The sequence below is a fragment of the Doryrhamphus excisus genome, chromosome 10, assembly GCF_030265055.1.
Source record: "Doryrhamphus excisus isolate RoL2022-K1 chromosome 10, RoL_Dexc_1.0, whole genome shotgun sequence".
NCBI lineage: Eukaryota > Metazoa > Chordata > Actinopteri > Syngnathiformes > Syngnathidae > Doryrhamphus > Doryrhamphus excisus.
The window spans coordinates 16,450,339-16,476,168 of NC_080475.1; the positions used below are offsets into that span (position 1 = coordinate 16,450,339).

The 25,830-nt window shown below is 41.9% G+C and overlaps 1 protein-coding gene across 5 annotated transcripts in view; it reads right to left on the bottom strand.

Annotated features, from left to right (window-relative positions):
* The window catches only part of kazna (kazrin, periplakin interacting protein a), a 66,523-nt gene that overhangs the window by 21,917 nt on the left and 18,776 nt on the right, over positions 1-25,830 (bottom strand). For all 5 annotated transcript variants that reach the window (XM_058083300.1, XM_058083302.1, XM_058083301.1 and 2 more), the window contains exons 3-4: positions 22,879-23,068; positions 3,189-3,296 (exon numbers count right to left, since the gene is read on the bottom strand). In XM_058083300.1, coding sequence (XP_057939283.1) covers positions 3,189-3,296; positions 22,879-23,068 — 298 coding nt within the window. The remainder of the gene's footprint in view (positions 1-3,188; positions 3,297-22,878; positions 23,069-25,830) is intronic.

The following is a 25,830-nucleotide window of genomic DNA, read 5'->3' on the forward strand; positions in this document are numbered from 1 at the left end:
CCTTTGTCTTCTCATCTTTAAAAAGCCACTGAGAGGATAACATTAATAAAAATTGAGGCACTCTGGCCCTGGGAGAGGGAGTTTGTCTTTAAAGCATGACTTTTATTGTCAAACATGTATTCTTACGGCCGCTATCCAAAGCAAATTCATATTAATCCTCGTCATCATCTTCAAGGTCAAAAGAGGAGACAGACAAAGTAGGGAGGAGACAGAATTTGGATCATAAATACATCTAAACCAGGGGTCTCAAACACGCGGCCCGCGGGCCAAATGTGGCCCGCAGGACACTGGTTTGAGGCCCACGCCTTGATATGAAAGTTTAATGTTAGTGCGGCCCGCGCAAGTTTGATATGGATGCTGTATGGTATCATGTACCCAGAAAAAATTAGTTTGATTTTTTTGTTTGATTAATGTTCATGTTAAAGGTTAAATCATTGTTAATAGTTATCCTCCCTATCCGTGTGGAAGTGGTAAGTTTTTGGCTATTTAAGTTTAAAGGAAATAACTTGAAGGCTACCGTTTAGGTCGCTAGCTCTCTAGTTTGCAAGTTAGCATGTGTCTCAAGACCCTGCAGTTGCGAGTATAAAAAGAGTATAAAAAGAGTATAAATGTGACTATAGTCGTGTTTTGTCATGTCTACAGGGCTCTAATAATGCTTTGTTAATTTTAATCTGAAAAAAATAATTTGTCAACCCACCAACTATATGTGGTTTCTTAAGTTTTTATGATTTGCCATTTTATTATTATTCTATTTATGTATTTATTACTGATTGATTGATTTTCTTTATTCTTGATTTGTTTATTTATTTTTCATCTTATTTTGTGTAGAAAAAAAAATTAAGATATTTGAGAACAGTGGAATGTTTTATCAGAGATTTTCTTGTAGAAAATCAAAGCAAAGTTTATTCATTTTGCTGTTTTTAATAAATGCATTTTTTTGTTTTTTTTTGGAAAACCTGATGTGGCCCAGTCTCACCCAGACCCTAGCTCCAGTGGCCCCCAAGTAAATTGAGTTTGAGACCCCTGATCTAAACTCTAGACTCCACAGTGACGACATAAAAAAATATACAGTTTTTACAGTTTTACTATGATACATATAGTATAAAAATGGAGCATACGAGTATACTATTACTAAGTAGCCATTACTAAGGCATTTAAATGGTAACGGAGCAGCCTGGACGTTGTTGATGGGAGCAATTTAAAGTCCACTACAAGAACGGGCTTCCCGGGGGACGTGTTTAAAAAGAGACACTTGCCCATTGACATCCCATTTTCTCGTTTATTACCTCTGCCACCAGGGGAGGTTGTGTTTTCACCTTCGCTTCTATGCACACTATGTACTATGTTTGCTAACAGCCTCAGTCAAAATGTTGTGAGCGGATTTCGGTGACATTTGGTGTGGAGCTTAGGTATGACTTGAGGGGGAATTTGAACTCGTGAACTGAATTAATGTCATCTTCCTCAACGTGCCTCCTCCGTGTCTCTTTGCCAGTGACACACCTTATCCTAAATACTCCATATTTGACCTCATTTTCAACCCGCAAATACTCACTGGGGGAAGCAAAGTCACCCAGGGGGTGTGATCACTGCCAGAGGAATGTGTCAACAAAACTGGCTTCTTGGTCTTATTGTCAACACGAGTTGAATATGTTGACAAGATAACAACGACAATGCAAGACTTGGACACCGCAGGGGTTGTAGGATCTCTTTGCTTCTTTTGACGGTGACACAATGAATTCAGCAGTTGATACAGGCTGAACTTGGCCGACTGTGAGCGCATATCGAAGCTATGAATTTTAATGTGTGCACAACCCGGCCTGTGTCGTGCCAATAATTAAGTGTGCATCATTTAAGCTTATGTACACCTGCAGTGAATACTGATTGTCCTCAAATTAATTAAATAGTTTCTTTTCACAATAAGCCAACAGATAAAGACGTATCTTCTCGTCTTTGGACTCCTAATGTGACTTTTCCTAGCGATGAGTCGGATGCACTTGCACTATATTGCAAAATATTTGTCAATAGCCACGTTTACATGAGGAGTTTTTCTCTTTCCGAATGGAATCTTTCCGAATGACTTTTCCAAAAACAATGGTATACATGGAAAGGAATATTCCAATCTCTTGTCTACATGTGCCGCTATAATCAACCAGAATAGTCAATGGGGCATACGCAGTAAAACGGAAATATCAACATCACGTGATACCGACTTCCCTGAGTTTTTCTTTCACTTGTGGGAATAACTCCGTATTGCCAGTTTTTCCTTCGTCCAGTCTTGAAATTAGTTTGGATCAAAAACAAACTTTCGCAGCAGTCCAGTGCAGATTGCTCGCCTTTAAAACTGAAGAACATCTGGAGCTGCGTGTTACGTCATATCTGAGCATGCGCTGAAAGAACGCAACAGGTATAAATTTACAGGAAATAAACAGGAAAATATCAAATTCAAATATTTTATAATTAAACTTGGAACATGTTTTATATAGATATATATTTTCTTTTTTAATAAAACTGGACTTGTGAATAAAGTATAGAAGGGTTTAGATTCTGTTCCACAGATGGCGGTAATGCACACGAAAGCTGCTTACCAACCGCCAATAAACAACAGAAGAAGAAAAACACCACGAAGAAGAACACAGTCTGACAACTTTACAATTGAGCGGGTACAAGATACCTCAATCGGATTGGGGAAAGGAATATTCCACCGCCGTGAATCCGATTATATATTCATTCAGCACTTTTCTTTCAGAATGTGGTGTATACAAAGGTTACATTCTTTCCGCTTGAGCAAATAAACCAAATGCAATTGGAATATTTGGGTCCATGTATACGTGGCTAGTGATACCAATCGTGATTTTTGCATATCCATACATAATGAACGTAACGCTTTACTCACTTAAGACTCATTTGCCCGCATAAGTATGTATCTTACCCACTTGCTTTGCAGCTGGTGAGCAAAATAAGCATAACAGAAAGCTTTCAGGGTGTTTCCCACACTAATTAACCGGCGTGATGATGGCGGACATGAAAGGGAATGATTGTTATTGGATTTCCAAAGATCTCGCACTTTGGCAATATTATCTGTGCAGCAGTTTTGCTGTACAGCAAAAGTCTTGGTTTTCTACAAGAACAACAAATAGTAGTCCTCTTTAAGTCAAGTACCTGGACCAGAAAGTGCAGGGTGGTCTTACCTTTGTCCAGAGAGGCATCAGGAGAGTTGAAATCCATTAGACTGCTGATTTCACTAGTGAAGCCCAGTTCAGTGGACGACACCTTCAGCCTCGTGTGGGGAGATGCATCTGGGGGACACAAACCAATATTGTTAATTTAACATGCAATATGGTAGCTTCACTTGTGTTTTCCTGCCATCTTTGTATCCATGCAACAAAAGAACATTCGAACATCAATACCCTTTTTGCTGCGAACACAAAGGTTTGTGACTATGGTGTATGAGATTGTATTGGGACATTTTGGCACATGCATCATGTATCTGTCATCTCTCAGGGTATATACTGTAGGTAACACGCACCGTGCCCCCTAATAGCTTAGTCAGCCTTTACCGGAGGCCCTGAATGCATCATTGTAGAAAACTGTCTAAACACCAAACACAATATTAGCATTTTTATGACAGAGTTTGATATGTCTCCTGTGAGGTTCACTGGCTTCTAATACAGTTTTTTTGTTAGCACCAGTGATACACAGTGACAATATAATAAATGCATTGCCCCAGGGGAGCTCCCTTAAGTGTTCGCAAAAGTAAAAGTCAGGGGTGTCCAAACTATGGCCCGTGGGCCATATAAGGCCCATGTTAGAGTCTACAAATATACGTAATAGACTATGGCTGGCATACGATATGTACTTAACGGTTTGGTACTTTTTACTTTATATGCAGGGCTACGTTAAAAAGCCAGAGCATTTCAGTATGTGGAATCAAACTATGGAATGGATTGAGTAAGGACCTCAAACAATGCACAATGATGAGCCAATTCAAGAAACAATACAAGCAGTTGATGTTTGCTAAATACAAGGATGAAGAGTCTTGAACCAGTCATGATGTGCTATATATATCACTATATTGACACTTACTATGGTACCCATTATGTCATTGGATGGTCATATCACCTTGTACTTCGGTACGAGGTGCATTAAATTTTAACCTTAACCATTTAAAAAAAACCTTAAACTGTATTATGGAAAGCAGGAAGTGAACAAATGTAACAGTTAGTGATTGTAAAAGTACCAGATGGAGGGGTAGGATTTAATAAGCTTTGCTTCTTCCTACTCCTTTTGGACATGTGGAACTGTGAACTGATTATGTGATGCATACAATTGTAATCTGATGCATGTTCAAATGAAATTAAAACATTACCATTACGAAACACTAGGTAGAGCTGCTGTCTTGAATGGGGCAATGTCTCCACAAGAAAGTGATCACAAAATATCAATTACCCAGGGTAACCAGAAATGGGAGAACCAAATAAACGCAAGACGCAAGCGAGGAGGGCCTTATGGCTGCCACGTTAACGGAATTGGAATCATGGAATTTGCCAGTAAAAACGGAATCTCCTGGAAATTGTCTCATGGAAACATTATGTACAAATCACTTGGAAAGTCATCAGCTAGTGTGACGAGTGGGACTGTGGGTTAGCAGCAGTGACACTGGCTGTGCACACTGACGAGTTGCATGCTTTGAGGAACAAAAGTATGTGTCCATTTTTTTAAATGCAACTGGTTCCATGACTGGGTACTGAGAGCTTCATTGATGGAATTATGTTTGTCTTTCTACCTAATACTTACATACAGGGGTGTCACTAGGTTCTGAGGACAGGGGGGGCTTAGCCCCCTGGAGATGCACAGGATATGAATGAATGTAGTAGACATGAAAAAAAATTTAAAAAATCCAAGAAACCAATAAGGAATAAGAACCGGGATATAACTTTCCCACTTTTGGACAGATTTAGTAGAGATACTCAATTGTTTTAGGCCACCATTAAATGTACACAAGTACACACAATCTACACTGCAAAACCGCTGCTCAAGCTCTGCAACCATTCTGTCCAGTGGACAGTCATCAATTATATAATAATCATTATTATATTATTAATTAGCCTATTATTATTACTATCATCATTATTCTTCTTCTGATTATTACTACTACTACTACTACTACTACTACTACTACTAGTAGGCTAGCATTGGCCTGCTTATTGGCCTGCTTATTAGCCTACTTTTGCCCTTATTATATGAATAGCACATAAGCCCCCCTAAAATAGGCCTAATGACGCCACAGCTTACATACGTATATAAAAATGACAACACATACTTTGCTCTTCTACCAAACTGCAGCTCTTCACAACAACATCTGCTCCTCTTTGGTTTTCTCCTCATCCTCGTCACACCACCATTAGTACCCACAAGCTAGCTCTCAGGAAGCCATTACTGGTCCAACTATCAGCTGTAATTGCAGGCAGATGTGTCTGGGTGCAAAAGCTCAGGGTCAAGCGGTAGTGGTGCCTTATCCCAAGATTAGCCACCGCTTTCGCTATAATGGGCTTCGTAAGGCCTTTGTCCAATTTGAAGTATTATTATTAAAGGCATTATTATTGCATTTGAGGATTCGACACAATGAATGTTTGGAACAAACCAGTCACAGAAAAAACATTACTACTGAGATATGTCACTGTACATACAGTTTAAATATAGTGTGTAGTCAGATCTTTCAATTTTCCTTGAAAATGTCGACCCCTTATCTTGCCTGTTTCCGTGCATGGGTTTGTGAACAGTATTGCACATAACACACTAGTCCGTTTGCCCTGTACTGAATCCTCCCACAAAATTGTCCCTCCACACTTGCAGGATTCAAAGCTAAAAATTTAATTTAAGTAAAACAAAGCAATCACAGTTACAGTGAGCTGGACTTGATAACATTCTGAAAAATCCCAATGAAAGGGAATGAATGAGATGGAATGGTCTGAAAAATGTCCGTCACTCTCCCCTTGACTCCTCTCCCTCATTTCCTTTCCTTTCTCTGTCACCTTTAATGGTCTTCCAAGCCCTTCTCTCTTCTATGCCAGGCTAATTCTATCTGCAGGAAAATGCAACGAGTGGAACAAAAGAAGGCCCTAATGACTAGTGGAGGTGATTAAGGAGTGAATAGAACCTTCACCGAGCTGCCGGTGTTCCTCAAGTCGGCCTGCATTCTGTAGATACAGTAGAAGCTGCCTTGCTTTTCTCCACATCCACCACGCGCCTGTAATTGTGTCGGCATCTGCTGGACCGCAGGCTGCCAGATTGGAAATAAAGCATCCAGAATGGATGAATTCACGACACCCTCCTGTCTTGAGACCCCAATTTAAGGATGCCCGCTACATACGCAGCAAACAATAAAGGTCCTTGGCTTTGTAAAATGAATAAATAAATAATGCGGATTAACCAAAAAACAACAATTTCAGTCCAGTGCTGTGAAACACGGTGAAACTGTGCTGCAGCCCCATGGTGATATCTTAGCATGGGAGTGGGTCAATGGCGACGGATCAGGTTTGAGAAATATGGCTAGAGCTTGCGTTCAACTGGGCACTTAACCTCTCACCGCCCCAGTAGACTCTCAGCCGGCAGTGCAGGTAACTAAGAAGGAGTGGACAACACTCTGCTTGCAGAAGTGGAACAAATAGTGTGTTTGTCTGGTAAGACCACCATTGCTCTCATAGACTGCAATGCACCTTGTCTGGTGCTGGAGTTGATCAAAGTATTGACTGTGACCAGTCGACTATTGGCACACTCCCCCCCCGAGAGGCTCCGTGTAAAGTGGCTGAATGTGGAAGTTGGTGTTGTACTTGTTGATCTATGGCATCCCAAACGTGCCTGTAGCATACACCTACTTGTTAGAGGCTTCTGTCTGCTCACTCATCACCGCCATCGGCTACTCTTCTTACAACATCGTCAACAGCAAATGCATACAAAATAAGCAGAAGGAAGCAGAAGTACTTCGAAACGTTTTAGAATATCATTCATCTTAGAAACGCTGACTATGAATCATCATCATCATCGGGTATCCTTGTGGCTGGGACCAAAGGAGGGGACATCTAGGTCAGCATTAACAAGCCCCACAGAAACCGAGTGCAGCGGTTGGCTGTGCAGAGACACAGTTGAAGATACAGCATGTCTTTAAATGGTTTCCTTCTGGCAAGACAACAGCATAACAACAAAAGGATTAACCCAAAAACTCACATGTCCTCACATGGCCCGCGATAAACTCAATGATTACATTTTGTATTAAGCGCTGAACTGACATGACATCCAAGCTTGACAAATATACAATATGCACTGCAAGTAGGATATCATTCATACACATAGGTTGAAAAGGGGATAGATTTGATATATTTTATTGGCTTAGTTGACATGGACAATGCAAATGCACCAGAATTTCTCAAAAGGCTGTATTTTTTTTCAGTTTTTCACTTAATATTTATTTGATTGACATGAAGTACTTCCTCTTCAGGAAGATAATGAGTCATATTTTCAATTTTAGGATTACAGTCCGTAGTTACAGTATTTCCTCGCTCCATCACGTTTCACCTTTCGCACTCATTCTTTCGCAGATTTTATTTGGTGCAATTGACCTTCCTCCAATGTTTGCCTCCTTCAAAATGAGCTATGATTTATTTCGCTAAAAAAAAGGCAGCTGGCATCTCCTGCAGCGGAGGAGATAACATTTGCAGGGAAAAGCCAGCTGCTGTCCAAACCTGGGCATTGATTTGACCCTCATCTCAACGGGACGGTAGGCTCCCAAAGGACGACTCAGCTGGCTTTCAGACCATCTGCATTAATCATCACTCCAATTAGAAGGAAAGTGTCCAGACGCCCAAGCAGTTACACTGTGTTCTTTGTTTGCCTAGAAGTTGGTATATTTGTGCTCTATTTCTAGTTTGCACTCTCCTGTTAGCACCTGCCTTAGATCACTTAAGCATTAAAAACTAAAATCTCTCGTTTTCTAAATATAAGTCTCTACAGAGACTCTTGTATCTCCACAACAATTATAAAAAAGCTCCACCAGACCTTTTCATCATCCAACAAAGATGGTGGGATATTACACATTCTGCAAGCATCCATTCCTTAAAGGGGCACTGCACTTTTTGGGGAATTTTGCCCATCATTCACAACCCTTATATGAAACATGAACATATATTTCCCTTTTCTGAGCATTGTAGCGCAAGAAAACGACTTCATATAAGCTAGCTAACAACGGACGTCATGGGAAATACAGATTCTCCAGTTATAGCCCTCACATAAAACCAAAAAAAAAAACCTCCAGTGTTCTATTTCTAGTTCTAAAAGTGTTCTATTTACATAACTGACTTGTATTATTATATATTAACCAAGCTACAGCGACATTGTTATTGTAGCAGCTAGCATGAAACAACATATTTATAACTAACCTTGCTAACCGCTCGTCTCAGGGTCTTTTACAGACTCAGACTTTTGAAGACTCAACAAGATGCTGGTTTGCCGTCAACATTTTTTACCTGAATACTGGAGCAAACGTATCGTGCTGGAAGACACAGCCACCCCAAGAAGAGCGGACATTGTAATTGTTGTTGCTGCTGTTGTTGTTGACAGAACTAGCATAAGTATGTGTAACAATGTGCCGAGTGTGCACAGCATGCACAGTATATCAAACGATGCATCGTTGTTAGGTTTCTTTTTTAAAGGGCTTCATAGTCGAAATAGGCGTGTCCCAATGACGTCCGTTGTCAGGTCAGTAATATTAACTTTTATTAACTTTCTTGTGTTATAATGCACAGAAAAGGGAACTAAATGTGTGTTCATGTTTCACACAAGGATTATGAATGTGTCCCAGTACCGTTTTTATACAGTCTCTTGTGACAGACAGAGGGAAGAGGTCATTGTGTACATGTACTGTACAAGAAAGTAATCTTCTCAGTCCTGCTTACTCTCGTGCTGGTTGCACGTATGTACATCTTCCAGTGACGGACGTGGTTGTTCACTTTAAGCCCTCTGACATAAAACACTGTACCATCTGTGCTTTCATCAATCGCAAAGAAAATAGTACCTAACTAAGTCTTGTGCATTTGCGTTTTCTTGCCACAAACTCAGGGGTTTGCAACCTGCGGCTACCAAACAAGCGAGTGTTAAGCCTCCTTCCACAATACTACAATAGCCAAGTGAGGAAAATGCACATTCTTTCGCACTAATATGTCATTTAATTTTTGCTTATTTTTTGAATATTTTGCTTTTATTGGTTTGAAGTATTTTCAGAGGTCCTATTTATTTGTAGATATAGAAATCTTATTTTAGGATTTTTTTATCAAGTAAAATGACCTAGCTGCATTGACAGATCATTTCACTGGTTTAACAATTTTTTAATTTGTAACACAGTAAAAAAATACATATATTTTTTTGTTTTTTTAATTTTATAAGTATTTCCACCTTATTTTTAATGTATAAAAATCTTAAAAATAGGATTTCAGTCCTGCTTATTTTCTAAATATAAAATTCTTAAAATAAGATTTCTTGCCAAGTAAAATTTACTTGCTGCATGGACAGATAATTTCACTACTTTTGAGTAGTTTTTTCTATCTTAGATTTGGCCAGTGTATCAAGTCTGTGATTGCTGCTGCTTTGAAGTCACTTTGTGCTCACCTATTGTACATATTTCTAAAGAAATACTCATAAAATTGTCATTCACTAGCATTTGGTCCATAAAAACCTGTTTTCCTTGTGTGAAAAATGACTACTCCAGACTACCTTGACTCCTCACACTGCCTTTTCTCAGTGAATCCATACTTCATGTGTCTGTGATCCATTACCTCTGTTGGTCCCTGTTCCCCTTAGTTCAGGGCTGATGCATACCCACTGTGGCAACCTGTCACTGACGCTATGCCGGGATGAATATTCCATCGTCCTTGCTGCACCTCGCTCATTCACTCTGCTCTCTGTCTCTAGTTAGAGCCGTTTTGTCAGCCGCTCTGCTCTCTGACTGCATTTATCCCAGAAGACTGGCACGGCTTTCCATGTTAATCTCAATGTGTGTTCGTGCATCTCTTCCTCCCATTGGCCCGGCTGATAAATATGTGAAGACACACCCTAATCAGCGGGAGTACACCCTATCTCGTAGAAGCTATCTATTGTGCTTTAAAGTGGTCAATTAAAGCTTCAGAACAGAATGTAGGAAAACAATACTGTAATCCGTTGTTTATCGCAGTAAAATGGTTCCTGGACCAAGTGTGATAAGTGAGTTTTGCGTAGCAGGATTATTTATATATTTATATTTTCCACTCATGCTCCCCAATATAGTAGACACAACAGCAAATAAGAAATATTAGTCGTAAATAAAACAACAGAAAAGTTGGTAGAATTCCTGGTGGTTGTTTTTCTTCTGGACAGTGTACTTCCTGCGGTGGCCATTGTTTCATCAATATAATGTAATGGCAGGTGAATGATGGAATGTCAGGATGGCTGTAAATTGGTCAGCTTTTTTTTTTTTTTAAATAGACAGGCAGATACTGGAAATGCAGCATGAACAAACGGTATAAGCATCTCTAAAATGATTTTTGAATCCTTCTGGATTCAAGTGGAGCAAATCTCTACATTCTGCATTTTAAGACACCAGAGTGACCACCAAAGACATGACACCTTCAAGGAAACAGCGTAAAATAACCTTGAGTAGATCTGTCTGTGGCTCTCTCCCAAACTAGGATCCCATGCAGAGTCAAGTGAACAAATATATTCATTTATTCATCGGCGGTTAACTGCAAAGTCTCACTCAAGTGGAAACAATTTCAGCCCCAGCGGATGCACTTTTCACCTTCATTTGAATACATTTTTGCTTTGTAAAATACAGAGCTGAATCCATTAGACAAATTTGGCTAACTGCCTATGCATGCTGAGACAACATTGGTCCAACCGTGTTGGGTGCCGGACCAATGTTCTCCATCCAACACGACCGTGTCGGGTGCCGGACCAATGTCCTCCATCCAACACGACCGTGTCGGGTGCCGGACCAATGTCCTCCATCCAACACGACCGTGTCGGGTGCCGGACCAATGTCCTCCATCCATCCAACAGTGTCGGGTGCCAGACCAATGTCCTCCATCCAACCGTGTCAGTTGTCGGACCAGTGTCCTCCATCCAACCGTGTCGGTTGTCGGACCAATGTCCTCTATCCAACCGTGTTGGGTGCCGGACCAGTGTAGGACCAATGTCCTCCATCCAACCGTGTCAGTTGTCGGACCAGTGTCCTCCATCCAACCGTGTCAGTTGTCGGACCAGTGTCCTCCATCCAACCGTGTCGGTTGTCGGACCAATGTCCTCTATCCAACCGTGTTGGGTGCCGGACCAGTGTAGGACCAATGTCCTCCATCCAACCGTGTCGGGTGTAGGACCAATGTCCTCCATCCAACCGTGTCGGGTGTAGGACCAATGTCCTCCATCCAACCGTGTCGGGTGTCGGACCAATGTCCTCCATCCAACCGTGTCGGGTGCCGGACCAATGTCCTCCATCCAACCGTGTTGGGTGATGGACCAATGTCCTCTATCCAACCGTGTTGGGTGACGGACCAATGTCCTCCATCCAACCGTGTTGGGTGACGGACCAATGTCCTCCATCCAACCGTGTTGGGTGTCAGACCAATGTCTTCCATCCAACCGTGTTGGGTGACGGATAAATGTCCATCTCGCAGTATGTCAAACAAAGACAGCTAAGCAACAACAACTATATACTTGTCATCAGTTCTTCTAGTCCAGTAAAACCAGTAACACCAACATCATGATGTATAGAGAAACATTAAGCAATAGGGAACTAACTAACCAACCAATACATCAATAAGTGCTTTTGTGCCTGCCAGAGCTGAAAGATCAGTTACTTTAAAGTTGAGCGATTATGCAAATTCCTATTTTAATGATGTTTTCAACAGTAATATCGAAGACTGTTTTATCAGCGCCAAATCTGGTCTGGTATACTGGGACTCACAGGTTTTGATCTAATTTTGTCATGTCAGTCGGTTGAAGGAGAAAGAAAATCGTCGGACAGAAAGATAAATGAGCACACGTCGCTTTGCATGCTCTGCCAATGTTTTCGTACTGTCTCTCTCTCTCTGCTATGTCTCTTCTTTCCTTTCGTCGCCTTCAATCTTCTCACTGAATATTGGTCACTTTTGTTTCTCGGCCCACTCTCAGCCTTTTGCCTAGCAATTTCCCTTTTCCAATTTCCTGTCTCCTCTCCTCCCTTGGCTGCAGAGAGCAGTAAACTCAGAAAATCCTCTTCATCGTGTAGTGCAAATACCAGCTGTATTGAGTTTGCCCTCTGTCCCAATTAGGGCAAAACATGACCTTCCGTTTGGGATAGTCACATATGGAGTCATCAAATTTATACTCAATCACAATAGAATGTGAATACATGCACGGCTACAAGCCTGAACAATCACAATGATCACAACAACGATGCATCCATCCATCCGCACCAAGATCATGTTGGAGGTCTTTGGAGCTGGTTTGTGGGTTGACTTTGACTCTTCTCACCATCCTTGGCCGCTCCTTATCTGAGATCTTTCTTGGCCTGCCACTCCGGGCCTTAACTAGAACTGCGCCTGTGGTCTTCCATTTCCTCACTATGTTCCTCACAGAGGAACCTGACAGCTGAAATCTCCAAGCTAGCTTTTGTATCCTTCCCCTAGACCAGGGGTGAGCAAACCTTTTGACTCGCGCATTGATTTAACAAAATATATAACAACTATATATTTTACACATATAATTCTAACAGTGGCTGCACGGCGGTCGTGTGGTTTGCGCGCAGACTTCACAGGTAGGAGACCAGGGTTCAATTCCACCCTCAGCCATCTCTGTGTGGAGTTTGCATGTTCTCCTCGTGCATGTGTGGGTTTTTTCTGGGTACTCCGGTCTCCTCCCACATTCCAAAAACATGCTAGGTTAATTGGTGACTCCAAATTGTCCATAGGTATGAATGTGAGTGTGAATGCTTGTTTGTCTATATGTGCCCTGTGATTGGCTGGCCACCAGTCCAGGGTGTACCCCGCTTCTCGCCCGAAGACAGCTGGGATAGGCCCCAGCACCCCCGCAACCCTTGTGAGGATAAGTGGTAGAAAATGAATGAATGAATGAATTCTAACAGTCTACCTGGAATTATTGTATCTTTTTTCAGGAGCACTTTATGAACAGCAGACCACACCAAATAACCAAATAACCAAATTGATTAAAAAAAAGCTACCCAAACCATCAAAAGGTTGGCTCAAGCCATGGTGCCAGGTTGTATGTTTCAATTAAATACTTTGAAAAGAACAGGCGGGCCATATTTAAACCCTTGGCAGGCCGGATGTGGCCCCCGGGCTGCCCTAAATGAATGTTTCACTTCTCATACATCACTGTGTTTATCTGCTATACGATATATTTAAGTCAAATTGTTGATCCAAACAGCTGGGATAGGCTCCAGCACCCCCGCGACACTTGTGAGGAAAAGCGGTAGAATATGAATGAATGAATGCTGATCCAAACTAGTTATTTATAAACGGAAAATCTTGAAACGTTTTCATACCACTGTAATCTGAAAACTGATTATCTGATTAAAAAGTGTAAAGTTGTATGTACAATAATCTAGTGCTGTCAAATGATTAGTATATTGTGGTTGCACCGTACCATACTGTGAGCTGTTTCTAATATTTTGTCTCTCATGTAGCAACATGTGTCTTTTTGATATACCACAAAATGATCTTGATAAAAAAATCGTTCCAGAACCACCTCGTCTTGTGGTGTGTGGGCAGACAACTCGGTATGCAATTAGCATACAATCACTGACTTACAACAGTCAGAGCATAGCTCAAAGGAATAAATGAACTACATAGTTGCTTTGTTCCCTTGTCAAGACTCGTAACAATAATAACAAAAAACAACAATAAGTGAAGAAGCTGGGGGTGGATGTGTGAGGAAGGGAGGTTGAAATTACCAACAAAGACATGATGACAGTAAATTGCCGATAGGTGTGTATGAGAGCGTGCTAATGCTAATGTACATGCAGCGAACGTATACACTGGGTGGGCTCATCTTGCTAGGAGAGCATCTGAGGTGGCATCATGTCCGTGCTGAAGGACGGCTATCTTTCATGAGTGAAAACGCAGAACGTTTAAGAATCTATTGTGGAATCAGGACAAATCTTAAATGAGGCGATAAATTAAAAGGCATAAGTGTGGCAAGTGTGGTCCAAAAGTGTCCAATGAACACATCTGTGAAGAATGTGAGGTGTCTCTGTGGTTGCAGATGGTAGAACAGACCCCTAAAAGCGTTGTCCTTGGCATTGTTTGCTCCTGCAGTGGCGTTCAAAGCCAGCGCCAACGACTTTACCTCAATCCCCATAGAGACGGTACGCTTCGAACTGGGAACTTTCCAGACTCATTACCAGATGAGGCAGGAGGTTCCACCTCGCTGCCTCATTCTATTTGCTTCCATTCTGCTCATGGATGCACAGACATACACAAGTGGGAGAGCTCCGAGGTATTGCCCGAATGAAATAGCAAGAAGGTGAATAATAGAAAGAAGATTGCAGGAGGACGAGAAAGGAGAGAAAGGTTAACTGGAAAGGATGGTGAGGTCTCTTAAATGTCAAATGAGCTTCTGCACAAACGTCAAAGTACTAACGCAGCGTTTATACACAAAAGTGGGAACAGCAGTGGAAAGAGGGTCCTTAGAAAAGAAAAATGAGAGAGGTGCATAGTGTAAACAAGCACTCGGACACTGACACAAGGTGACTGTGCAGAGTCAGTCTAACTAATGGAGCAGAAAATGGAGAAATCATGGGCTTCTTATCCCTCGACTAATCACAGTCAGAAGAGTGGGAAGAGGGAGTAAAAAGATAAGTGAGAGAAAGGCTTCAGGCTGATTTTCAATCTTCCCACTACATTTTCACACTCTTGTCAGTCTTGCCTGATAGTTCTTATTATTGGCCAGCGAGTGTTGTTGTCATTCTTCTGGGTGTCTCTCTGCTGAACCGTTTTATTTAGCATGTCAAAGCTTAACAGAGACAACATGCCTTCCCTCCTCGTGTCCACTTTTAGTTTTGATCTATTTATGGCTCCCTGTTGCTTGTCCTCTCATCAGCCCTTCTCATCGACGTCGCTCGGCAGCCGGCATGGAATCCTAATGAGCAGAAACCGCTCTGAGTCCTTCAGCGCGCATGCTGCCATGCACGCTTATCTCACATGGACTCCGTCACTGAGATCCCACAGCCACTGACTGCCATCAGACTCCCAATTTGGCAGATCTGTTCAAATCCTCAAAGGACCAGGACAGACTTATGAGGCAGTGGCATGGGAACATGATTTGACTACGGAATCATGAGGCTGGTCTGATCTCAACCGGAGGGGGGCAGTCCTGATTCTTGGGCTTCTAGTCAGGTGCTCTAACGTGTACTATCAGCGTTTGGGCTCGGGGGTGCAAACCCTCCACCCTGAATTCATGAAGCAATTGAGACAAAATGGAGTGCAGTGTTTGGCTGCAACCAACAGGAGTGGGCGGGGCATAAAGCAGACATGGGCGTGCTTTCGCTGGCAGGCCCATAATGAATTTAATAATAGAATTAAATAGGTAAGACTGTCTGTTCATAAACAACCAAAGACAACCACAATTCTAAACTGATTTTTTTCAGAACTCTATTCCAGCAAACAAGCCAAAAGCAGAAAAGCAGTATTTGTAGTTCATCAGACTTTTCACACTGCTCATGTGGAAGACCGCTGTGAATCAAAATCACTGACATTTAGAGCAGGCGATACAGTCGATGTTATTTGTTCCATGCAAGTTGGAAGCTTAAATCACCTTGACATTTAACTTTGTCAGAGCTGTCAGCAGGAGAAGAGACCCACAGGTAGGCCAGTTACGATAATAGATATTTCCATTCATCAATACATGGATATATCCATAAAAAAAAAAAAAACAGGTTGCAATTATAAGCCCTCGATAAGCAACGACGGCATTCGCTCCACATGAAAAGAACACAGAAGAGAGTGAGCATCTTCTAAGCGATAAAGCCTCTCTGTGCCAGTAGCGAGGCTACACCAGTGAAGGCACAAAGGCGATAGTTTGTTTATCTGACGGGCCGCCATGACTACACCAATGTATGGGAAACATTGTACTTTATTATTAAGACTCTCTTCCGAAACATGACATTTATCGGCCCCTTTCTGGTCCAACAGGATCTGTCCTCTTCCATGTCTGTAACCTTTCATCTGTCAAACCCAAGCACCTTTCCCCCTCTCCATCAGTCCCAAAAGTTTGAGAGCGACTGACACGAAAGGGGAAACCTCACCTCCTCTCTCTCTCTCACAACTTCCTGTTGAACTTGGGCTGAACTCTCCTTGTTTGGAGGAGCGGTACTAGACAAAGCTGCTTTCCTCAAGAGAGATGAGGTGTCATGACTATTTGGAGACTGACACAGCATTGAGCGGTACCTGTCCTTTTGTTACCACTCCGATAAGGCCTGTCTTCCACATTGCAAATAAAACAGGAGGTTTCAATGTGCTTTAAATGTACATTTTTATTGCTTGACGCTTTCAAAAGTAGCAGTTGTAAAGTATGTATTTACATTCCCCAAAAAGTAATATTTAAAAGTCACATGAACCCAGGTACACAACATAATTGTTGAAGGACACAAGGAAGGAGCTGAATGGAGCTTAACAGCATGAAACACGTCTTTCACATCCCTCATGAAACAAGAATGAAAATGCATCTAAAAATGCAATTATTAAATGCAATTATTATGTTAAAATAAAGGAAAAATAAATACATTTGGAGCAGTCGACCCACATGAACAATGTAATTATGATCGAGCTTCACATAACACGGCATTCTTAGCAGCTGATAACCAAGGACAATATGTTGTTCCAACAGAGCAACAGGGGACCAACTGTGGATGTCAACAACATGAATACATGCATCCCAATGTCGGGCAGGAATAACAGGACAACATCCGCCGTCGTCGTCATCATATAGTTCAACAAGAGACAAAACAAGGGAGCGTTGCTGAGACAGAAGAGTACGCTGGAAGAAACAAACCTCTGCATCAATGAGCATCTGACAAAGTGCAATGCTGACATCGCAAAGAGGGCACGCAACTTAAGAAAGCAAAGAATTTAAGGCACTTGGAGCTCCAACTGGAAAATCAACATCATTTTAAATGTCGGGTCAGAGGAAGCCAAAGTACTTGTTGTTCCAACCGGACAAAGCTTCGTAATCAGACATGTATAGGTTCACTATACCAGCATTGTCCCCAGCTACTAGCCTTAAGTACCAGTGCTCTACATTAAAAACAAAAATGACTTGCCCATGGGGAATCCTTAAGGTGAGAAATACTTGCCCCATGTAAAATGAAATGACTGCCATAATGATATCATCTAATTTTTGTGGCATCACATGAGAATCTCAAATAAAGGTTAACTATCATTTCTTGTGGTTGTTTTCCTACATAGATCATGACGTTGCATGGAAATCTGGATTGTCAAGAGACTTCTAGGCACTTTGCCTTGATAAATAAGTACATTCATGATTGAATAAACATTGTGCAATGTGATTCACTCACCTGTGCCATCATTTGATTTGCTGCCGCTAATAAACTGCTTGTTTAGGAGGCACTGTTTCATCACTTTTTGGTCTTTTCCTTCAGAAGTTGTTGAAGAATTAGACCATGTTGGCAGGGACGCCATGATAGATGTTTTCGTAGTCAAACGATCGCTGATTGGTTGATCGCGAACAAGAACGGGTGTGGGTAAAACGCAGACTGCGGACCGCGGACCGCGGTCTAAATAAACGATTCTGATTGGTCCATTTCAAGATGTGCAAGGATTGGTTTGCAAATTACCACCGGAATTACGCAGTCCGTGTTTTACCAACACCCAACAAGAACCACTTTTAAAAAAAACTCTTGGCAGTATGGCATGCCAAAGTGCACTTGCCCGACGGGTATATCACTGATTGGATTTACTTGCCCCAATTTAGTTTTAACTCGCCCCGGGCCATCGGTACATCGTTATTGTCGAGCCCTGAGTACTTTCCTCAGTACCAAAATCCCACCAGAACTCGATTCAGGAAACAAAGTGGGGAGTTTGTTTTTAAGGCGTTGAATGGGCTGGCCCCCAAATACATCTCGGACCTCATCCAAGTTTACTCTCCAGCTCGGTCACTGAGGTCCGAGGGCCAGCTCCAACTTGTGGTGCCCAAGACGAGACTTAAGACCAGGGGGGACCGAGCCTTTTCTGTGGTCGGCCCCAAACTATGGAACTCTCTGCCCTCCCAAGTAAAAAAGGCCCCCAATATCGAAAGCTTTAAGTCTCGTCTTAAAACCCACTTTTATTCTCTGGCTTTTAACTCAGAGTGAGTCGTATGGTCCTGTGTCTTTTAGTTCTTTGTTTTTATTGTAATTGGTTCTATTTTTTATACTTTTATTGCTTTGTTTCTTGTTTTTAATATTTTAATATCTATTTTATTATTTTATTTCTTAAATGCTCTTTTAGTTTTGGATTATTATTTTTTATTTTTACTCGTCTGTGCAGCACTTTGGAAACTCTGTTTATAAAATGTGCTATATAAATAAAGTGGATTGGATTGGATTGGATTGGATAAGTCATTGTTGATGGATTTCACTGCTTATGGGGGTGTCATACTACTTCATGTAAAAAAAATATGAACTTTAATAAAAACTGCAGAAGTAGGTTGCCTACAGCCACAGCTTTTTATCATTATGATTTCAGACCCGGTACTAATTAGAGATCCCACTGGTGATTTGTTTTTGTAGACCACAAAACCCGGTGACTGTCGGATTGGGCAGTTATTTGAATAAAGCATTAACAGGAGTAATTATGGTAATGTAATGTAGGATAAACCCACATCATCTACAAAAAGCTACATCATTAGCTTTTGCTTTGCTATCGTCAGTACAGCTGCGTTTATTTTTTAACAGCTTGATGCCAGACTCCCAAAAGAATATCAAGATCAGTCACATCAAACACATGTACTGTATGGGCCTCCCAGAAATGGGACAGAGGACAGAAATAGACAAAGTCTCACATCCATTCAATCTACAACCCCCAGAAATGAGAAATGAACAAGGGAAAATGTCATTTCGTCGTTGCTGCTGCCACAGTCAATCGTACGGCTGCACCTCACTGTGAATAATTGCTGACAATATCTTAGGAAGCCCTGCAGCAGACCCTCTCTCAACCAGTCTCTTATTTCTCCTACGTCTTCCATCACATCACATTCACTGGGGGGGCTCTTTGCTTGACGAGCGCCTTCTTTCCTTATCTCCTATCTCGGGCCGTGAGGAGCCAGATCTCTGGGGCTACAGAGCAGGAAGAACACTTGACTTTGAACATCCAAGGCATCTATTCCGTAGTCCCTGAACGTGATCTTGATGCATCAACTTCTTGTGTAACTTCTGCTGTTCCAGATTCGATTTCTTTTTTGATTGCTGGTGATGATAAGATACAACATTTTTTCTCTTCTGCAATATCTGTCGTTTGTTGAGTTGGGCCCAAAAGGCAAACATCCAAGTAAGTAGGCCATGGAGACCAACAGGAGATCAGAGTTGTACAAAATGAGTTTTATATCATTTTAATGACATGCAGAACAATAATATGTTAACAATAGAGGCTTTTCAGTGAAGGTATGCTAAGCTGTATAATAATACAGTATGTGAGTATATTAGTGTGGGAGTGAGAATTGGGTTTGACGTCCTAGAAGTGGATACCTTACAGGTAACGCTTCTTCTCTACTACAGTTCTGTAAAAACACACCCAAAATGTGGAAAACGTTAACTCATATAGCTTGTTCATCTGATTACAAAGTCATCTAATGTCTCTCTGATGATTCCTTCATGTACAGGATGCCTAAATGAGTGACTCAAAATCGCATGGTTACACACTAACATCATTCATCATTGATGCATATTCCAAGCTGCTAATTACCACTTTCATTCACATGTTCAGCTGTTTCAGCCTTATCAATTATGCCAACATGGCTTGTTCCATTTGAAATACAACCACCGCTGGGCGGCAATTTCCTAACCCTAAAGTAAGATTCATTAGCAAAGTTATTGCACCAGGCGATGTGTGAAATACAAGACGCCAAACGAAATTGGCGAGTCTAATGGGAGGACCGCTGTGATGAGAAGCCATATGGACAATACCTGACAAATAAATGACCATAAACACGAAACCTGAGGAGGGCTATCATTTGTTGTCGTGTCACACGCCATTAAAAAAAAATAAAAAATCCTCATGAGACTTTTTTCACAGCTTGAGCTAATTCACTTCTGTCATTCAGGACCGCATTGCCCCCCCGTCCTTTCTCTTTGTGCTGTGGTTATTCCACGCCAAATGCTTCTCTGAGTGACAGCAGCTGTAAATCTATGCCCCTTCAACAAAATGTAAAAATAATAGTATGTTATAAAATGTCAGTGGGAAATGCCGTTCAAGCAAAAACCTGCAATCAAATTTCAGGAAATTCTACACATCAATAAACCTGCTTGGATTTTGACAGGACCACGGCCTTACTGGGAAAAGTCAGGTGTGCTGGGGATGATATTCCTTCCCTTACAAAGTAATAACATGGCTAAATGCTTCATGTTTCAGCAGTGAGCGATGCACTGCAATGACAAAGCACCAATACAAGCAAGGTGAACATGGACGCTATTCCTTTTACTCCAGGAGGATTTCTAACTCCAAACAGTCAGAGATTACGGAAATTACGTGTCTGAAGCTTTCAAACGCAAGTACCACTTGGCAAATATGGGCTCTGAAAGACATTTGTTGTAAAAGGTGCTTGACTACTTTACTTACAGTTTGTATTTCCAAGTGCATATTCATTGTGTAATTATTGTAACAACAAGAGCTCGAAGTGTACCCTCACTGCTAAGAATACAGGAAATGCATGTTATTATACTTTGTGCACTTTGTAGAACAAGAGTCACCCTGTAGGCTGAAATATAATTAGAGTAGGCTTGCCGACTAGCAAGGTTACTTGTGCTTCTGTTGCTGCAGTGCCAGGCAGGTAGCACCACCAACGCCGCTTCCCTCAGGACTCCTCGCTGTGCCGCACGTGTGCAATGAACCAGTAACCCTGAGTGTGCACCTCCCAACATAGCCACTGATGATAAATTACCTAATCCGCCAGGCCACAGCCGTTTCTAGCATACACCTCAGGGTGCAGCGAGGGAGAGGAGACCAGGAACAGATAGCAAGAGGTAGGCATGAAGGAAAAATAAAATATAGTGGAAAGGGCATGGATGCCAAATAAAAGCAGAAGCAACAATAATAAAGTGTCTCAAAGGGACATGTGTTAGCGATGTTCAGCGTGGGACCTACAAAAACACATGGAACACTTGGTGGCCCAGAAGATCATTTGCAATAAGGAATTGTGATGAAGGAAGATGTAGTCACCCATGCAATTCCAACTGCATATGCAAGATATTTTTAAGACATTTACACAGACATGGGGCAAACAGCGCTCTTATTTTGAAGGACGGTTACAGAAGTGTGTCCCGAGTGTGTGGAGATTGTGTGTTTACGGCTAAGACAAGCTACGTTTTTCACTCAAACATTTTTCACTCAAACGTCAACATGGTCACCGGGCACTGTAAAACCTTCCTTCTATTAAAGCCGTGGAATACAACGTGGTGAAAATATACTCAGCATGCTCACACGAGCTGAGCAAATACTAATGTAGTATCTCACGAGAGCAGATGTTAGAATGCCACTGAGATAACACTTCGGAGGCAGGCGTATTATTCAAAACTCTAGCCCTGCTTTGACAAGCCCTGGTTGGTCAAAAGGCTGCAGAAGGTGTGATTACCAGTGAGGCATGACATTTTCTACAAAATGAAGGAAAGTGGCAAAGACCGCACTTCAAGCAAAATCCCATCATGAGGTATCAGGATGATATCACAATATCATATCGCCAACAGCGAGTACACTATTTTCATCATCATGACAAGTCCAAAAAAGCCTGTGATTGCTCCAAAGGCGTTGAAGAGAGTCTAATGAGTTCGTCACATGATTACACCGCTGAACATGTACCTTGCGGGCGTCATTTCATTTCATCTCAGCAGTTACGAGGGACGATGACATCAGCGCTCTGAGAGGAACGCTTGTCGTCACTCACACACAAACACTGCTATGGTAACAGCAGAGGTGTGACAATTAAAGGGGACAGCGAAATAACATAAAAACACAAAGTGATGACCAATAATTACGTAAGTGTTGTCCCAGAGGTCAACGGCAGCCAGAGCTAGCAGAGGTCATTGTCCTCGTGAGAGTAGGAAGTAATGCAGATATTTATGAGGGTTGCCTGATCTCTGAGCACGACTGCTATGGCAACAGCGAGTGTGTGAAAGTAGTGTGTGCCAGGAGTTGGTAACCCATGCATGCTTATGTCACCAACCATGTGTAAATACTCACATCTGTCAACTATCTACGTCCAAGTCGGCATACGAAGGTAGGAAAGGGCACACTGGAGCACCAGCTGCACAGCATTCTACACACTGGGCAGCTATTCAAGAGCTCTCAGTAACAGTAACCCACAGCAACCCTAAAACCACCCCCCTTCTCCTTTAAGAGCCCCATTGGCCAGTTTAGGGTGAAATGAATGGACTGGCAGGCACCAATGCCAGGAGACAAAAAGAGGTTGTGTAACTTTAGCCACTCTACTATGACCAAAGTGCAGCATCACCCCCCCTCTTAAAGGTTCACAAGGTTAATTATTCAACATGGGGAAGGAGTGGTGGGGGTTGAAAATGGACACAAGGCAGAAACACCACATCTCTTATGTTGAACTCCACTAGCATGCACTCTCCACGCCGGCTTGTCTTACCGTTGTGGTTGTGCTGCAGGGTCTCGAGCATGCTGCCGGAGGGGTCAGCGGCACCCAGTTCGGTCAGTCTGCGGCTGGTGGCACTCAGCTCGGAACGCAGGTTGGTCACCTCCTGGCTGGCCGACTGGATGGCCCCGTCTATACGCTGAGCCAGCTGCTTGTTGTCATCCATCATTTTCAGGATTTTTGCCTGCAGAGAGGGGAATGTGGGAATGTCATGCTGCCAACTTGTGCATTTCAAGAGGAAGGATGATGTCCGTGAATAAATCCAGGAAAAAAAGCCAAGTTAAATCCTTCAAGCAGTTTGTCCTTTTGCTTGCACAGAAGTCATCCGGCTCGGGGGAAATGGGAATCAGCTGGGGGGAGAGAGTGCTAGTGTGGCGTGAGTGTCAGCGTGCTGCGTGTGCATGTGTCTGAGAGTTCTGTAGGCACGTGCGTGCGCGTGCGTGACGCCTGCACTACGCCTGTGTGAAATGTGCTCACTGCAGCTGACTGTTGAAAGGACACAGAGCATTGAGAGATGACAGGCACCTTTTTAAATGGACCGTACCATTTGCACATCTAGTCAGAGGGGGAGCAGGCTGCTCTTGTGAGTTCAGGGAAGTCACTAGCCCTCAACACAGCTGTTTTGGAAAAGATATTTCTGTAAGGTTCTGACGTGAAACATGACAAATGGTGGGAAAACATATGAAGCGAAAGTGTTAAGTTATCGTCTCTGTGTGTGTTGTGTGTCCCTCCATCGGTGCTCAAAGTAAAAGAAACTCATTAACTTGACAAATAAGCAATAGCAGGGGGAAAATAATTAGAGTTGCACAAACAACAAACTTTCATCACAGTAACACAGCAAGGGGATTGTGGCAATTAATTGTGAAATTAATTGTGAGTTTCTAAAAAACTAATATTTACGGCATTGGGATTAATCAAATAAAAAGGCCATGATATAAATAAATAAGTTATTTAATAATTACACATTTAAAATGTATTTGAATAAAGGTAAATATCATTAAATAATATGAAACAATTATTATGAAGGGACCTCTTCTGCTCATTGTACGGCTATAAAGCAGCTACACACAATAACCAGCACTCTAAGCTTTCGGGTTCTTCCAGAATCTGCACCTATTCAGCTGTATTTCTTTCGATTTCATGATTCCCGTGAAAACGGTCTGTTTTAATGTATTCTCCCCACGGCCCGCCTCCAGGCACGCCCACTCATCAGTCCTCTCAATGTCCCACTTCTTCTTAGCTAACCTTTTTCACTCTATGCACTCCTGCACCTCCTCATTCCACCAACAACCTGTGTTTATTCTACAATGATAAAATAAATACTGCTTTAAATAAATAATAAATACTGACTTTCTCATCTTTTTATATCAACATCGGCCTGCTCCACTGTATCCTCTCGCTCAGCAGGAACGCTGCCATGTTGCCGTTTCCCAAGGTTATGTACATTTTCCTGCATGTGCTAAGCACTGCACTGTAGCAGCAAGGAGGCAATTGCTGTGTAATCCTAGAAACTGATACCAGACCTTCAGGCACTCTCAAAGTGTGTGTGTGTGTGTGTGTTTGTGTGTTTGTGTGTGCTTGTCTCAGACTAAATTTATCTGACCTCCCACAACAGCAAGCAGTGCAAGCACACACGTGCCCTGTACTTTACACTATAGTAAATGAACATGGGGGTCGGGGGGGTCAAAGCACCAGCAACATCATGGATATGCAGTGAGAAATGTTTTGGGGGGTTAGTTTCATGTAAATAATATTTTTGCAAAACACTAATTAAACCTCAAGTGGTCCATTTGTGATTTAAGCTCCAATCCATGTCTTATGTGTACATAACATCAATACACCGTTGCCCCAGTCTGGGGTCTTGAATGTCTCCGAATGTCAGTGAAGTGAATCAGTGCCTTGTGGCAGAGGACTAGTAATTAGTGAGTGTGGTGGGGTTCGGAATTAGCATATGAATGGTGACAGTGGAGCGTTTACTCAGTGGTCTGTATACAAGAGGACAGATGACATAATTCTAAAAACACAACCTATGTGTTAAAAGCATTGTGATTGCGTATGCACAGCGAGGTATTTGTTGCCTGGCAACATCAAAAACTGAAGATGTTCTTCTATCCAAGTCTGTTATTGCAGTTTTATACAGTTGTTTACTCATTACGATGACATTTTCCACACACTTAAAAGGTCTTTATATTCAAGAAATAAAACACCCGCCCAGAAAGACACAACATTAAGAACAGAATTAGCTTCACACTTTTTGCAAAATATTACACACGGTGATTTGAAAAACATTTTCACATTTTCCCACCGTACAAAAATTGTTATTCAAATATGTGTATATGTTTTGACTCAAGTGTGTCACTTTGCCAACAATCTAGAAGTTATGCAATTTGGGTGTGGTGTGGATATTTGGACATTTGTGTGAGTATCTTAAAAACAGGAGTCCTGTTTTTCAAATTGCACATAAAAAATACAAATAACTAATGCTAACAAGACGATAATTATATCCCAACTGAACGATCGATGCCCTAATATGTTCGTCTAATCATATGACGTAAAAGTTTGTTTTCCTGTTATTGTTCCTATTGATTGTTTGTGCACTGTGTCTTATTTTGTATATTTTCTATATATATTAGGTATGGTGCAGGCATACAAACGTGATGCACATGCATCAAATAGGTCCTCTACAATCTGGCTTGTTGACACACAGATCAGGTTTCCATTTGCTCAGGCAAGGGTGGTCAGCCGATACGGGGGGTTGTTTTGGAACGTTACATGACAACTTTTCCAATTTCTTTAATCTCTTGTCCCATTTAGCTCAGCCTTGGCTTACATCCCCCTCACCTTACATCCGTGTTGTCAGGGAGGGAAAAAAAATGGCAGAATTTTGATCCAAACGGAAACGACTTAGATGGAATGTTTTGTGTGTATTCTGTATCGACAGCCATT